The 15,350-nt window shown below is 44.9% G+C and overlaps 1 protein-coding gene across 1 annotated transcript in view; it reads right to left on the bottom strand.

Moving 5' to 3' along the window:
• LOC109621926 (WD repeat domain phosphoinositide-interacting protein 2) overlaps nucleotides 1–14,423 on the bottom strand; it is a 31,349-nt gene extending 16,926 nt beyond the window's left edge. The window contains exons 1-4 of the mRNA XM_020076119.3: nucleotides 13,930–14,423; nucleotides 1,207–1,375; nucleotides 225–1,139; nucleotides 11–138 (exon numbers count right to left, since the gene is read on the bottom strand). Of these exons, the coding sequence (XP_019931678.2) occupies nucleotides 11–138; nucleotides 225–1,139; nucleotides 1,207–1,274 (1,111 nt within the window). The 5' untranslated portion in view covers nucleotides 1,275–1,375; nucleotides 13,930–14,423. The remainder of the gene's footprint in view (nucleotides 1–10; nucleotides 139–224; nucleotides 1,140–1,206; nucleotides 1,376–13,929) is intronic.
• Nucleotides 14,424–15,350: the final 927 nt, after the last annotated feature.

Genomic DNA, 15,350 nt, shown 5'->3' with positions numbered 1-15,350 from the left:
CTTTCATTACCTGGCCGGGTGGTGGTGCTGGCGGGTTCGACGGTTCGGAGATCGTGCTTCTTGATGAGCTGACACTCACCGCCCTCCAAGGGAAGCTGGTACACGTACAGGTAGCCGTCTTGCGACGCTACCAAAAGTCTGAAAACGCAAGAGAACAATTAGCCAAAACATTTAGGTTTGGAGAAAGATGTCCTAAAAGTCACCCAAAAAGTTGTAGCCCCTACCTTAACGATTTCTGGATTGTAGCGATAACACAGGAATGTCTAAGTCCGGCCACCGGAAGCACAGCTGAAGCGAACGCCCTGCCCTGCGTAAACACGTCCGTCACCTGCGAGGGCAGCGCCAGCGGCAGATAACTGGTAACCGCCCGGCTAATGTAGCCCATCCAGTGATCCCGGTTGCCCTGGTCGTCGTTGCTCTCCGGGGACGTCCGTTCCAGCTTGAAGATGTGAACCGTTTCCGTGTTGGAGCTACAGCAAAGATACTTCGAGCAGGTGCTAAACGTTAGCGAGGCAATCGAGACGCATCGTTTCACACCCCGGCGGAACTCGAACAGCTTGGAACCGTCGTTCACCGAGAACACCCGGATCACCGTACCCTTCTCACTGGCCGTGGCAATTTCCATGCCCGTCTGGCTGAACGCGATCGCGGCCAGGGGCGAATCGTGAGCGGAGATCATCGTTTTGGCATGCAGGTTGACGGCGTCGAATATCTGGACCTCGCCGACCGTGGCACTTCCCGGATATGCCAGATAGCAGTGGTCGGAATCGGAGGCCAGGGCGCACAGTCCGGACTTGTTCGGTGGGGTGTCCCGGATGGTGTGAACCACCTTCATGTCCCGGATGTTGTGAATGTACAAGCTCTCGTCCAGGCATACCACCAATCGAGATCGGTTCAGCTTCACGGCCAGAATGGTGTTCGAGTAGGAGTAGTTGCAGATTTCCGTGCCCTTCTTGAAGTGGCAAACCTTGAGCTTCCGGGGGGCTGACAGGGAAACGACGGCAACCAGAGAGCTGGTAAAGAGACGTTCAACCAGGCAAATTTCCTCACCATAGCAAGAGTAGATCTGCTCCAGGTTGTCATCCACCGTATTCAACGCGAAAAGACTGTAGCCATTTTTGGATCCGACGGAAAGAGAACTGGAAAAAGAACAATTGCAAATAACCAGGCGAATCGCAATGGTAAATCAGTTAAAAGTAAACTCACGTGCAGTCCTGATTGAAATTGACAAAGAATCCACCTTCGTCAATGTCGGCCCGGGACGACAGGCTCATTCTAGAGGCTTATCGTTAGTCTTGGTGGTGTAGATCTCTATAAACTATATTACAGCCAACTGGAGTAGTATTCTTTAATGTATTCTTTATAACCGTGATATCTGTAAAAACGTAAAAAAGAAAATGTATGCGTTATTATAACATTCAATTTATTTATTTTTAATAGGATCATAGGGCATTCACGTTATTGTATATCACTAAATGTGAGAGCACCTTTTTCCAACATAGCATCCCTTATCATTACATCCTGTGGAGGTGGAGACCACCACAGCACTTCTCCGACATTATCTTTTTTTTTTTTTAGTTTTTTTTTTGTGTATTTTAACTTAGATGCTAATTCTACACTCACCGACATTATCGTCAGTATCTGTCGTGGAGCTAACATTCGCTCCGACAACTTCCGTGGTTTGATCAAAGTGCGCCCGAAACATTCCGTCATCAACAATGTACGATACCGGTGACCAGACCGCCACAATACAACCTAAGAGCGACTAAAGCAACCCCATGTCTCTTTTGCATACGCGCAGAATATCGAGGCAACGTTGCCAGACTAGGGTGAGCTCGATCTGACCCCTCTAGTCTAGAGGACTGCTGGAGGGTAGTATAAGAAACAACCATCAGCGAAGCAGCAGAGAACACCATCCGGAGCACATGGAACGGACTCAACAAAAGGAGTGTAGAGAGATTTTGAAGGAGAACAACGCAGTGCGGGCGGTCATGCTGCAGCATGAGACCTGGCAGACCCACCTCTTTAGGGAGAAGAAACGCCACCTGGAAGAAGCTGAGTGCGAGGAAACGAGATTGCTGTGCCGTTCTCATGAGGAATCACGAAGTCCCAGCAGGTTCTCAATGCATTCCCCAATGACTTCGTGCCACGAGGCAGCGATAAAAATGACTTTGTCAGCCAGTACTGAAAATTGCATTTCGACATATCTAAATTTAATCACCCACAGCACATTCCACAAGCTGAACCTGAAAATATGGCATATGCTATAGATCAGTTCTACAACAAAGTCACGGAAACACTGCTCTTCTTTTAATATTTAAGGTCAATGTCATTGACTATCTTCGAAAAATGCCAATGGTATTCATGGTGAATATCAATTGTCATTTTTCGAAGGTAGTCGATGACATTTACTCTAAATTTTGAAGATAGAGTGGGTTTTCCGTGACTATCTTGTAGAACTGGTCTAGCCGCACATTTTTTCATATACCATATTTTCAGGTTCAGCGTTTCAAATGAGCTGCAGGTGATTGAAGCTAGATATGGTGAAATGGCATTATCAGCACTGATGTCGCTTTTTAGATCTTTCTCGAAAAAAATGTAAGTTTTTTACATCATTGTCATTAAATCTTTTTTTTTTCCTACCCCGGTGTTGGGGCAATTTAGCCACTGTGTCCAATTACTGAACTTTTGTGGCAATTTCCTTTTTGTTATTCGCATCCTGCAAGCCAATCACCATTTATGAGGTGATCAGCTACTGTCATGACGCGAATTTTCCCAAAACCTTTCCAGGATCTGCAGACCAGATTTCACTGGGTTGCAAGCAACCACTATTTAGAAATCTTTGCCTGCGCGTGTATAAAGCACCACAACTGCAAAACAGATGTTCCCAGGTTTCGCGTTCCATGTTACAGAAACGACAGGTATCACTCTGAATCTGATCAATATTTTTCAAGTGATACCGACTCTGGTAGTGTCCAGTTACTAGGCCAGTGTATGCACAAAGGGCTCTCTTATTGAGCCCTAAAAGCTTTTTGGTTTTGAAAGCATTTGGTTTAATAAATCGTTTTGACTGATTATAGTTTTTGACGTCCATCCAATTGGACATCACCCTTTGTTCAGCCCAGCATTTCAGTTCCATTTTGATTGTACAGTTAGATATACCACAGAAAGATTCTGGGCCTATAAACTGCGATCTAGAACCCTGTTTAGCTAGTTCACCTGTCATTTCATTCTCTTCAATGCCACAGTGACCTGGAACCCAGTATAAGCTCACTGAGTTTCCTTGGCACAACGTTCGCAATGAAAGAATGCATTCCCAGACAAGCTTTGAAGTTGAAGTTTGAATTTATAAGCACACAATGCTTTGAGTGCCGCTTGACTGTCTGAGATAATACAGATATTGGCATACCTGTATTTTCTGGCAAGGCAAATATTTACGCATTTTAAAATAGCAAGAATCTCCGCTTGAAACACCGTAGGATAGTGTCCCATCGCCACTTACGTTTTAATTCCAGGACCGTAGATTCCTGCTCCCGATTGAATTCCAGTTTTTGAGCCATCTGTGAAGAATATAATGGACCCTGGACGAACAGTGGGACCTCAGATTTCTCAATCCGTGCGAGTAGTTTCACACAATTTGAAGGGAATTTCATAGTTCTCCACAGGTTTCATCCCGTCCTGAATCATATTCATAACTGGGCGATTTTCAAAGTACTGAGAAATGCTCAAGTGTCCAACAAGGTCACCTGGCATAAACTTCTCAACTCGTTCTGCTTCTAATTGCACGTATTCATGCAACGGCAGCAAATCAAGAATTGCGTCTAACGCTTTGGATGGAGTGCTGCGCATCGCTCCCGTTATAGCAATAGACGCGAGCCGTTGAATCTTTGTAAGCTTTGCTTGTGTGGTTGCCTCTTTTATTTTTGGCCACCATACAAATGAAGCATACGTCACTTTTGGGCGGATTATAGCAGTATAAATCCACATTATCACTTTAGGTTTCAATCTCCATTTTCTTCCAATCGTATGGAGCATAACCAAAATGCACTTGTTGCCTTTCCGATCATGGACTCAATATGAGCATTCCAAATAAATTTAGCATCCAAATTTACTCCCAGGTATTTAACCTGTTCACTAGGGTGGATTTGGACTGCAAAACGGTGAGTCGATAAGGAGAGCGTCCAACATAGCTCTGGTCCTCACAAGTTCCTACCTCATGCTTCCACGGGTCAAGCGATGACAAAGACCGCCAGCTAAGAGTTGTGTGCTTAGCTGGTAGTGCAGCCTGGGCACTGTTGTCCTTCTGACTTCAGCTAGATTGAGGAGGTACAACCCGAGCGTCTGTTCTGGCATCCAGCGACTGAGTAAGAAACGCTGCACCACGCCCAGCTAGATCCAAGGTGGTAGCCCCATCAGCGTAGTCGTCCCAGTGTTGGTTGGGACGTTGAACAAAACTTCTACGCGCAGTTAGAGCAAACATACGATGCTTGCTCGCCGCGTGACGTAGAAATCGTTATCGGCAACATGAACGCGCAGGTAGGAAGGGAGGAAATGTACAGACCGGTAATCGGGCGAAACAGCCTGCACGCCGTATCGAATGATAACGGCCAGCGATGCGTAAACGACGGGTTCGATTCCCGGTCGGTCCAGGATCTTTTCGTAACGGAAATTTCCTTGACTTCCTTGGGCATAGAGTTTCTTCGTGCCTGACACACGATATACACATGCAAAATGGTCATTGGCAGAGGAAGCTCTCAGTTAAAAACTGTGGAAGTGCTCATTGAACACTAAGCTGAGAAGCAGGCTTTGTCCCAGTGAGGACGTTACGCCAAGAAGAGGAGAGGACGATGCGTAAACTTTGCAGCCTCCCGTGGTATGGTAGTCCGAAGCACCTTCTTCCCCCGCAAAGATATCCACAAAGCCACCTGGAGATCACCCGACCATCAAACAGAAAACCAAATTGACCACGTTCTAATCGACGGTAAATTCTTCTCGGATATAACTATTGGGCAGAGAATAAGAAACACGTCTTGTCTCGTGTGTGGACGGTACTAAAGTAATGATTTATTTCTTATGTCTAATTCTAGTTACAGGTCATAGGTTGCTTCGATACGTTCTTCAACACTCCTCCTCAACCTAGTGACTCTGGATTCCCATAGCGGCTCGCTGTAGCTCGATCTTCGGTTTTGCGAGCGGCTTCGTCAAACAATCCGCCAGTTGTTTCTCGGTACTGACGTAGACAACATCGACGTCGCCGCGTTGAATAGCCTCCCTGATGAAGCAATGACGGATGTCAATATGCTTAGTCCTTGGATAGTATCCACCGTTTTTGGCGACTGCGATAGTGCTTTGGTTGTCGCAATTGATCTGGACCGCTTCATCGACATCAAACGTTGCACGCAGGCGCTTCTACCAAAGCGCTTCTTGCACGGCTGCCGAGAGCGCCATGTACTCGGCTTCACAAGTCGAAAGCGCTACAGTCTGTTGACGTTTGCAGCACCAGGAAATCGCACCACCCTGGGCGATGAAAACGAATCCTGTAATGGACTTCCGGTCCTCACTGCTCGTAGCCCAATCCGCGTCAGCGTACCCTGTAATCATCGAGTCGGCGTCCTTCCTGTACGTTAGTCGAAACTTCGAGGTGCCTCTCAGGTATCTCAGCAGATGTTTGACGGCGTTCCAATGCTTTTCTCCGGGGTTTTCATTGAACCGGCACAAAACGTTGACAGCGTGGCATATGTCCGGACGTGTGCACTGCGCCAGGTACATCAGACATCCTACGGCCTCCTTGTACGGAACACGCTTCATTCGTTCGGCCTCTTCATCGTCGGTTGGTTGCATATCCTTCGTAAGCTTGTCGTTTGGGTTTAACGGTGTCGCAACCGGGTTGCTCTTGGCCATTTGGAACCGCTCCAGGATGGTCTCCACATACGCTTCTTGGTCGATGGAAATCTTACCTTGGCTTCTCGTGATACGCATCCCCAAAACGTGCTTGGCTGGACCGATGTCTTTCATCAGGAACTCCCGTGCCAGATCATCCTTCAGCTGCTTCCGCCATCGACGACAGTTCGTAAAGATGAGCACATCATCGACGTAGATCGCCACAAACATAATTTTGCTGCCGGCGATCTTGTAGTATACGCAGGGGTCGTAGTCCGTTGAAACCAGTCCAAACTTCTTCAGTGCGGTATCCAGCTTTTGGTTCCACACGCGGCTCGATTGCTTCAATCCGTAGAGAGCCTTGTTCAGCTTGCAGACCTTGGTCCTGTTCTGAGTGTCTTCGAAGTAAGGCGGTTGTTCCATATATATCTCCTCCGAGAGTTCTCCTTGGAGGAAGGCTGTAACCGCATCCATTTGATCGATGTCGAGATTCAAACGGGCTGCCGTCGCAAAGAGGTATCGCAGGGAACTATGACGTACAACAGGGGAGTATGTTTCTTCATAGTCTACCCCCTTTCGCTGCGAGTATCCTTTGATTACCAGCCTAGCCTTGTGACGAGCTGGTCTTCCTTCCGCGTCGAGTTTGGTTTTGTAAACCCATTTGCAACGAATGGCCTTCCTTCCTGCCGGGAGATCCGTGAGAGTCCAGGTTCCATTTCGCATCTGCGCCTCATACTCCTCCTGCATCGCGGACTTCCATAGCTGGGCGTCGTCTCGCGATAATGCGTCTTCGGGAGTAGCGGGATCATCGGAAATGTGCTGCGGGGAATCATAACCGGTGGAACTGCCTTCAGGGATGGTATTACAATACTTGCCTTGGGGAAAGCGTCCCCTATCGCTGAGCATCAACCCTTGTTGAACATCATCAACTGGCCTTTGATTGGAGTACGACGGGGACGCAGAGTGCTGAGCAGATTCCGAACTGTTGGCCAAACTACCGGTGACCTCACCAGTCGCGTCGTCGCTCGTTCGGCATGGACCATCTGAAAACGTCGAAGCGGGTAGACCTTTGCATCGAATACTATATTGTTTATACTTGCCGGGGATGAAGCGCTCCCTACCGCTTCGCCTCGACGCCTCGTGTGACACGGGCGGATTTGAAACTGTTCGCGATGGGAGCGCAGTGGGGTTCGTCACAATGTTGTCAGCAGGGATCGTCACAGAGTCGTCTGCGCTATCGTAGTTGTCCTCGGAGCTGCTATCGTCATCTTGTTCGGGTGGATTCGTACGGTTCACTTCCAGCACTTCACGGGTTTCATCTGGCACATCGCAATCCTCGAAATCCAACCGGACCATCGTTGGTTGTCGTCGCTTCGCTCTCAGGTTCACTTCATCATCACGCTTCTGGACCGCTAACTCTTGACACGCCGCTGACCTTCCTTCGTCAATGAACGTCACATCTCTTGATTTGAACACGGTTCTGGTTTTCTTGTTGTAGAGCCGGTATGCCTTGCTTTCCTCATCGAAGCCGATCAGGATACATTCTTCTGCCTTCGCATCCCATTTGCGCCGCCGTTGCTTCGGAATATGCGACATCGTTGTTGTCCCGAAAATCCTCAGGTTGGACAGATCCGGTTTGTGTCCCGACCAGGCTTCTTCGGGAGTCGTGCGAATTCCTTTCGACGGTGAACGGTTGATGATGTACACAGCGGTAGCAGTCGCTTCCGCCCAAAATCTCTTCGGCAGGTTGGCTTCATGCAACATGCAACGGGCTCTCTCCACTATCGTCCGGTTGGCCCGTTCTGCCATCCCATTCTGCTCGGGTGTATACTCCACAGTTGTCTGATGGCAGATTCCTAGACGTTCCAGGAGCTTCTCGAATCCACGGTTCTTGAATTCCTTTCCGTTGTCGGTCCTCAAGATCTTCAACTTCTTGCCAGTCTGTCGCTCGGCCATGGTGTAGAAATTCTTGAACGCTTCGGTTACCTCTTCTTCCGATTTTGTGCGCAAGAAGTACACGAAAATCCTGCGGGTTTTGTCGTCGATGAATGTAATGTAATAGCGACTGCCTCCGATGGAAACCTCCTCCATGGGGCCGCATATATCGGAGTGGACCAGTTCGAGAATCTCCGTGGCCCTTCTTCCTTCCTTGCTGAACGGCAACCGAGTCTGCCGTCCCAACGCGCAAACCTTGCAGTCACCAGTTTCCGATTCGACGAAATCCACGCCTGATGCTAATCCGTTCTTCAATTGTTTCAGGCCCTTGATGGACAGATGTCCCGTTCGCTTGTGCCACAAATCGATCGACTTCGTTGGTTGACACGCCAGTGCCTTCGAGGGTTGCTGATCCAGCTTGAAAAGCCCATTCGATCGATGTTCGGTGGCGATTCTCCGTCCCTCTGGGTTGATCACCTCACAACCTTGCTGCCTGAAAATGACCGTGTGACCTCTATCGACGATTTTACTCACCTTCATCACACCCTTGTTCGCAGCGAAAATTTGTCCATCGGCGTTGTGTACGTCGCTTAGCAACGACTCGTTCCTCGTGAGATGACGACAGGACCCCGAATCGAAATACCAGTCTTCGGCTTCATCCATCGCAGCAACCGATAAAATGGTGCAAAAAGCGTCGTCCTTTTTGACACTTTTCTTCGCAGGTTCCTTGGAGGGACAAAATCGAGCGATATGTCCAAATCTTCCACAGCTACGGCATTTCGGACCCTTCGTCGAAAACTTTTCCACACCGCTTGGCTTGCTTCTTCCCGGACCTCTGGACACGAACGCCGGATCGACACTCGTTGTCGACTGCTGAACCTCCTGGAGTAGCTTCGTTTTCACTACGTCTCCGGTTATCGCAGCTCCAGAGTTCTCCAATGCCATGACCATGGGCTTGTAGGACTCGGGCAGTCCAGCGAGAAGCAGCATTCCCAGCCACTCTTCGTCTATCTTCAAGCCGACGCCATTCAGTTGGTGAGCCGTACCAACCATCCTCGTCACATACGCTTCCATCGACCCACAGCTGTCCAGGTTGGTCGTTATCAGCTTATGGAGAAGTCCCCATTTCCGCGTGAGGCCGCTGTCTTCGAATACCTTCTCCAGCTTCTTCCAAGCTTCCCTGGCAGTCTTGGTGTCTTGAACGTGGACATACAGCGTCGGATCCAGCCCAAGAATGATTTTTCCACGGGCTTTCCGGTCCTTGGCGGCGTTCACTTCAGGCAAATTCCCAACTTCGTCCGGAGTAGGTTCCACGGCTTCCCACAGCTCTTCGACTTCCAAAAACGTACGAAGCGCAAACTTCCAGGTGTGCCAGTTTTCACGACCGACGAGCCGCTCGATCGCTGGCAGTCCGGGGGAAGCGAGTCCGTTACCACCTCCGTTCATCTTTTTTTGCTTCTTTTGGAAAAATCTTGAGATCCGGAACTTTCTTATTTTCTTCTGCGTACCACTGCTGGCCCATAACCTATTGGGCAGAGAATAAGAAACACGTCTTGTCTCGTGTGTGGACGGTACTAAAGTAATGATTTATTTCTTATGTCTAATTCTACACTGAAATAAATTTTGTTGTGGAAACTACCGATTCCATAGTAAAATTACTAACCGAACCTATGATTCTCAACCGACAACAAAATCTGTTAAGGTAACTGAAATATGCTTGACATTACAATGCATTGTAGTAAATTCAACTAAAAGCATGGTCGTCTCAACAACAAAACATTGTTAATTTTTCCAGGACACGCATTTTACAACACAGTATGGCTAAAAATACAATGCTCATTTGTTAAATTAAGATTATTTTTGGTAATGTTAACTGCACTGCTAGTTAAGTTGACAGTGTTTTAGTGGAATTAACTGGAAATTGTTGTCGGTTGAGAATCATAGGTACGGTTAGTAATTTTACTATGGAATCGGTAGTTTCTACAACAAAATTTATTTCAGTGTAGTTACAGGTCATAGGTTGCTTCGATACGTTCTTCAACAATAACCAATGTCCGCACATACCGCAGTACGAATATAGATTCGGATCACTACTTAGTCGCTGTATGCATGCGCTTAAAACTTTCGACAGTTATCACCACGCGTCGAAGTCGAACGCCGCGGCTCAACATCGAGCAACTTCGTAACGTAGAAGTGGCTCAAGACTACGCGCAGCAGTTAGCAGTGGCCCTACCAACGGAAGAGCAGCTTGGCGCAGCTACACTTGAAGATGGCTGGAGGCAGTGGCGTCTCGTAACCTCACTTTTTACCTGTTCAACGACCCTAAAAGTTGCATTTGCGGAGAATTCAGGATCCGAATCAAATTGAAAATGGGCGGAAACGATTATTCTCGTCGTTTTCTACAAATTACACGTCAATTTATTGCGAAAAATCAAGAATTTTCATTCGTTGAGCAGGTAGAGTTGAGGTTAAGGAATCGCCACTGGCTGGAGGGACATCCGATCCGCCATAGGTAGTACCTCGGCTACAGCACTAGGCTTCGCGAATCCGAATCACAGAAACGACTGGTACGACGGCGAATGTGAACAGTTGAAAAACGAGAAGAATGCAGCATGGGCGAGAATGCTGCAACACCGTACGAGAGCGAATGAGGCACGTTACAAACAGGCGCGGAACAGGCAGAACTCAGTCTTCCGGATGAAGAAGCGCCAGCAGGAAGAACGAGATCGCGAAGCGATGGAAGAGCTGTACCGCGCTAAGGACACACGAAAGTTCTACGAGAAGCTGAACCGCTCGCACAGAGGCTTTGTGCCACAAGCCGACATGTGCCGAGATAATCACGGGAATATTCTCACGAGCGAGCGTGAGGTGGTCGAGAGGTGGCGGCAGCATTACGATGAGCACCTCAATGGTGACGTTGCATGTACCGAAAGTGGCGTGGTAACAGATCTAGGTGTATGTGTACAGGACGAAAAACTTCCGGCCCCTGACCTCCAAGAGATCGAGGAGGAGGTTGGCCGGTTGAAAAACAACAAAGCCGCTGGAGCAGATCAACTACCAAGCGAGCTTCTAAAATACGTTGGAGAAGCACTGATGAGAGCACTACACTGGGTCATTACCAAGATTTGGGAGGAGGAAATACAGTGATAGACATTCGTTTAGCCAAGACCAAAAAAAGTGTCAGGAAACTCATACAAAAGATTTTGTGATAAAACTTTTTTATCGTAGTGATAGTATATCTAGTACTGTCTAATAAAAATGTGATACATTAAACTTACATATACACTGAAACAAAACCGAGTGTAAAAACCCTTCAAATGTCATTTTTTGCCTAGACATTCGTTTAGCCGAGGTAAATGAAAAATTGGTTTTTAATAGATTTTTTTGCAATTTCTTGAGTATATTTCGAGGATGTACTCCAAGGCATTTAGTTTATGACGTGTTAGCTAGATAATTGACCTTAAAAGTATATTTATTTATGGAAATTCAGAGAAATATTGTAAAAGAATGGATGACCAGCATGAATATACAAAAGTTTGGGGCATTGATTGAAAAATTATTCACTCTCATTGGAAATACAAAATAAAATGGTTTTTAGCCATTTTTCTTATGCGATACATTCCATATAATCTCCATATAAACGGCCGCGGGGCAAGATGGGTCACCTTCAATTTTGAACGTATTTTTGGAGCATTCAAAAGTTATTTATTTTTTATTACAAAACTATCTCATAAATGACTTCAATCAAGCGGAATAAACGCTCAAAATCATAACATAAATTTATGATATTTTTTTAGTAAAAACATCGATTTTCAAGTCGCCTCAGGACCACTCAAATCGTAAAGTTTTTTATATTCCAAATAAATTTATAAAATGTTTACTAGTAGCTCTTGTTTACTCAGTATGGATATGGAGCATATTTGAATGCGGAACAAATCTTATATTTTGACGTTTTTCTTTGAGAAAATGTTAATTACTTAAAAGGTGACCCATCTTGCCCCGCACTTTTTTCACGGCACAAAATCGATCACTTCTTAAAACTGCTTGTTTAACATCATATTTTGTATTTAATGAACTTTTTATCGACTTTTAGCATAGCTAACTAGTGTATTAAAGAGTAGCGGACGAATGCAAACCAATCCGATTTGTATTTACGAAGTTATGGTGATCCATCCTTATGCGACCCATCTTGCCCCACCCCACCCTATATAAAAAATCTAGACCAAAAACGAGCGAGATTGCATCAATATCGAGACAAGAAGACATCGACATGTAGAGATAGATGTAGAACAACGAGACATGAAGAGTCTTCTGTATATTCTCTATAAAGTCTTTATTTAATATATATTTAAACATGTAAAGCATTCCACTAGGTATGTAGAAAACTTCATTTTGCTTTTCAGTTAAATATGCTGTTTGGCATCAATAGATTTCTTTTTTAATTTCCCATGAAAAGCACCAAAATCAAGAGAGACGACAAATTTGCAGTTTCAAAGAGGTAAATCTCTTAACGAGTGGCCACTAAATAACGGGAATGCTTTTAGCAGCTAATTAAAAACAATAGAAGCGTCCATAGAGTAAACATTTTTTAGACAAAACCATCGTCTATCTATCCACAAAGTCAGCGTATTTTTTATTTTGTGTCAACTTATTCTGTTCTGCAGAAAACGACATTGAAACAGGAAGCACTACCAAAACGCCTTGGACGGCTCTACTGATTGCTCAAAACAACCGTAAAATAAGTTAATAGTAAACCATTATAAAACTAGAACCCGCCCGGTTTTGAATGAATTCCACATTTCGGCATCCCAAGAAACAGATCCTGAAGGAAATAGAGGAAAACTAGCAAAACCAATAAGCATGATATCATTTCACATAATAAAATCTTCTTTTGTGACATGGGCTGGATAAATCAATAGAATGCCTTGTTAAATAACAAATATTTACATCAAATCACATTTACACATTGAACAACATGTAAATGGTTCGTTATAAAAAAAATAGCACAAAAAAAGTTCAACAATGAACCGCAGTGCACAAATTACATCGACACGTTTTGGTGATACAGAAAAATAACATTTTTTGGAAATTTCTATAAATGTCATTTACGGGAAAAGGCTACAACCAAAGCAAAAAAAAAACAAGTCAGTATCCCCATTTTTTCTTATTACTGTTTGAGTGTGTAGATGCTAAAGGTAGCTGAGAAACCATTTATTTTGACCAACGATTTCACAGACGCAGAAAATGCGTGAAAGTAAACTCTGAAAAGTCGTACAAAGCAGTTGCTCCAACATCACTGCAAAAAAATACTGTACAAATTACTACGTTCAACTTTCTTAAATTTTATATTTTCCATGGACGTTCATTGTTAAACCTTTGATAGTTAAATTCAGATTGCCATTTTTAAAGATCATATATTTTTAAGAGCACATTCAAAGCATTCCCGTTATTTAGTGACCACCCGTTACAATAGAGATAATAAACTTAACTCTTACTTTTGACTCTATTTTTCTTACAAACGACTATGCAAATGAAGTTGAAGCCTTGTTAGAACTCAAAATAAACTGTTCTCAAGTTTGGTGAAGCGATAAGTGTTGTTACATATGTAACTCGTAGTTTATTACATTGGCATGAAGACCGAGGACCCGATTTGCAATGCAAATATTAATACAAATTAGTGTTTGTTGCAATTCTTTTTTGTTTGTACCTAATTCGTTAAAATTTCCTCTTCCTTAACTTCAACTTTGAAGGCCACCCGAGCCGTGAGAGATTAACATCGAACCGCGTACGTGCGCGGATCTATGTTATGATCGCTGGATAGATAGATGAAACAAACAAGAATCGCTGCAGGATAAGGAAGAGAGGTGACACTCCTCTCAGGTTTTGGAACTGGTCCGTAATACAACTGAGGTGATGTTTATTCAGCGCTCTTCTTTTGTTCTCACCACACTGGCCAATCTCTTGCATTTTTACAAAGCGTAGATAGGTCTTCAAGAGGTAAATGATTGTTTTGAATGTTTTCGCTTTTGATTACGCATAAAAATGCACCGCAGCCCCAACCAGATCCCCTCATAGGAACGGGACGATGAGAAAGACACTTTTTGCCCCTTGTACCTTCAGTTGCAGCAGCTGCGGGGGTTGTGCTTCCTCCTTCTTCTTCGGGTTCCACTCCGTTTATCGGTAGCGACGTCGTCAATTTTAATTTTTGCACAAAAAACACTGATAGCAGCAGCACAATCGAAACAATGTTCACTACCCAAACAGCTGATGAAATGAAACGTTCTTTTCTGCGTACGGCTCAAAATGGTTTCTTCCGGAGGACGACGACGACGAAGAACGAGAACGTAAACTTACTGGTCTTCCCCGAGGGATCTACACTTGCCTACCGGACCGTTTCGTGCACTATCTCGAGCGAATCAACTTCACGCGGCAGAATCGAGTCTAGTTTGTTCAGTTTTTTCACTTTTAAGCACTGATTTAGTGACTAATTCAGCCAATACTTCCTTTTTTGCGACGGTAGGAAAAACAACGACGGCTAAGCTGAGGCTGCGAGCTGCCTTCTTTATTTTTTGCGATGAGAAGTTTGTGTGTTTGTCTTCTTCTCGCGATCGCACCACCAGAATCTTCTTCCTCTCCCTTTCGCTTTGTTTTCCTTTTTTTGACACTGATCGGACTTGATTGTGACATTTTTTGTAGGGGGTTTCGTGTACTAGTCCGATTCGTCATTTGGTCTACTGTGGTAATTAGGCTCCGATTTGTTTTGGACAATGAGACCTACCTACAAAAATCTGACCAACTTTTTAGATTTTTTAAAATACAGTAGACGTTCGCTCGGTGCAAACGCTTTAACTGCAATGCTTTTAAAGTGCAAGTCCGCTAAGTGCAACAATTTTGCAGTTATCGCACCGCTATCCGTCAAAATGAAAATTTCATTTAATGTCAACAGCGATGCGATGTTTTTCTCATGCACTTTTGCTGCAATGCGATGTTTTCCGTATGCACATTTACTGCATTCTGCAGCAACTGACAGTTCTTTGACGTCTGTCAGTTGTTGCAGTTATCGAATTTCATTCGGTAAGTGAAACGAAAACATGTTGCAGTTATCGAACGTCTACTGTAATAATTATTTATGCAACGAGTAGCAAAATGAAGATTTTTACAGCACGAGCCGTACATTTATCAAACTGGGCTTTATCAGTTGGATAATTATGACAAGTGCTGTAAAAATCGAGTTTTGCAACGAGTTGCATAAGTAGACGTTCGCTCGGTGCAATGCTTTTTAACTGCAAGTCCGCTCAGTGCAACAATTTTGCAGTTATCGCACCGCTATCTTTGCCGCTATCCGTCAAAATGAAATGTCAACAGCCATGCTGTTTTTCGCATGCACTTTTGTTGCAATGTAATGCTTTTTGTATGTACATTGGTTGCATTCTGCAGTAACTGAGAGTTATATGACGTCTGTCAGTTGTTGCAGTTATCGAATTTCATTCGGTAAGTGAAACGTAAACATGTTGCACTTATCGAACGTCTACCAC

This window comes from Aedes albopictus, chromosome 2 (assembly GCF_035046485.1).
Source record: "Aedes albopictus strain Foshan chromosome 2, AalbF5, whole genome shotgun sequence".
Classification (NCBI taxonomy): Eukaryota; Metazoa; Arthropoda; class Insecta; order Diptera; family Culicidae; genus Aedes; species Aedes albopictus.
The sequence above is the reverse complement of the archived record's forward strand: the minus strand, read 5'-3'. Positions and strand labels throughout refer to the sequence as shown.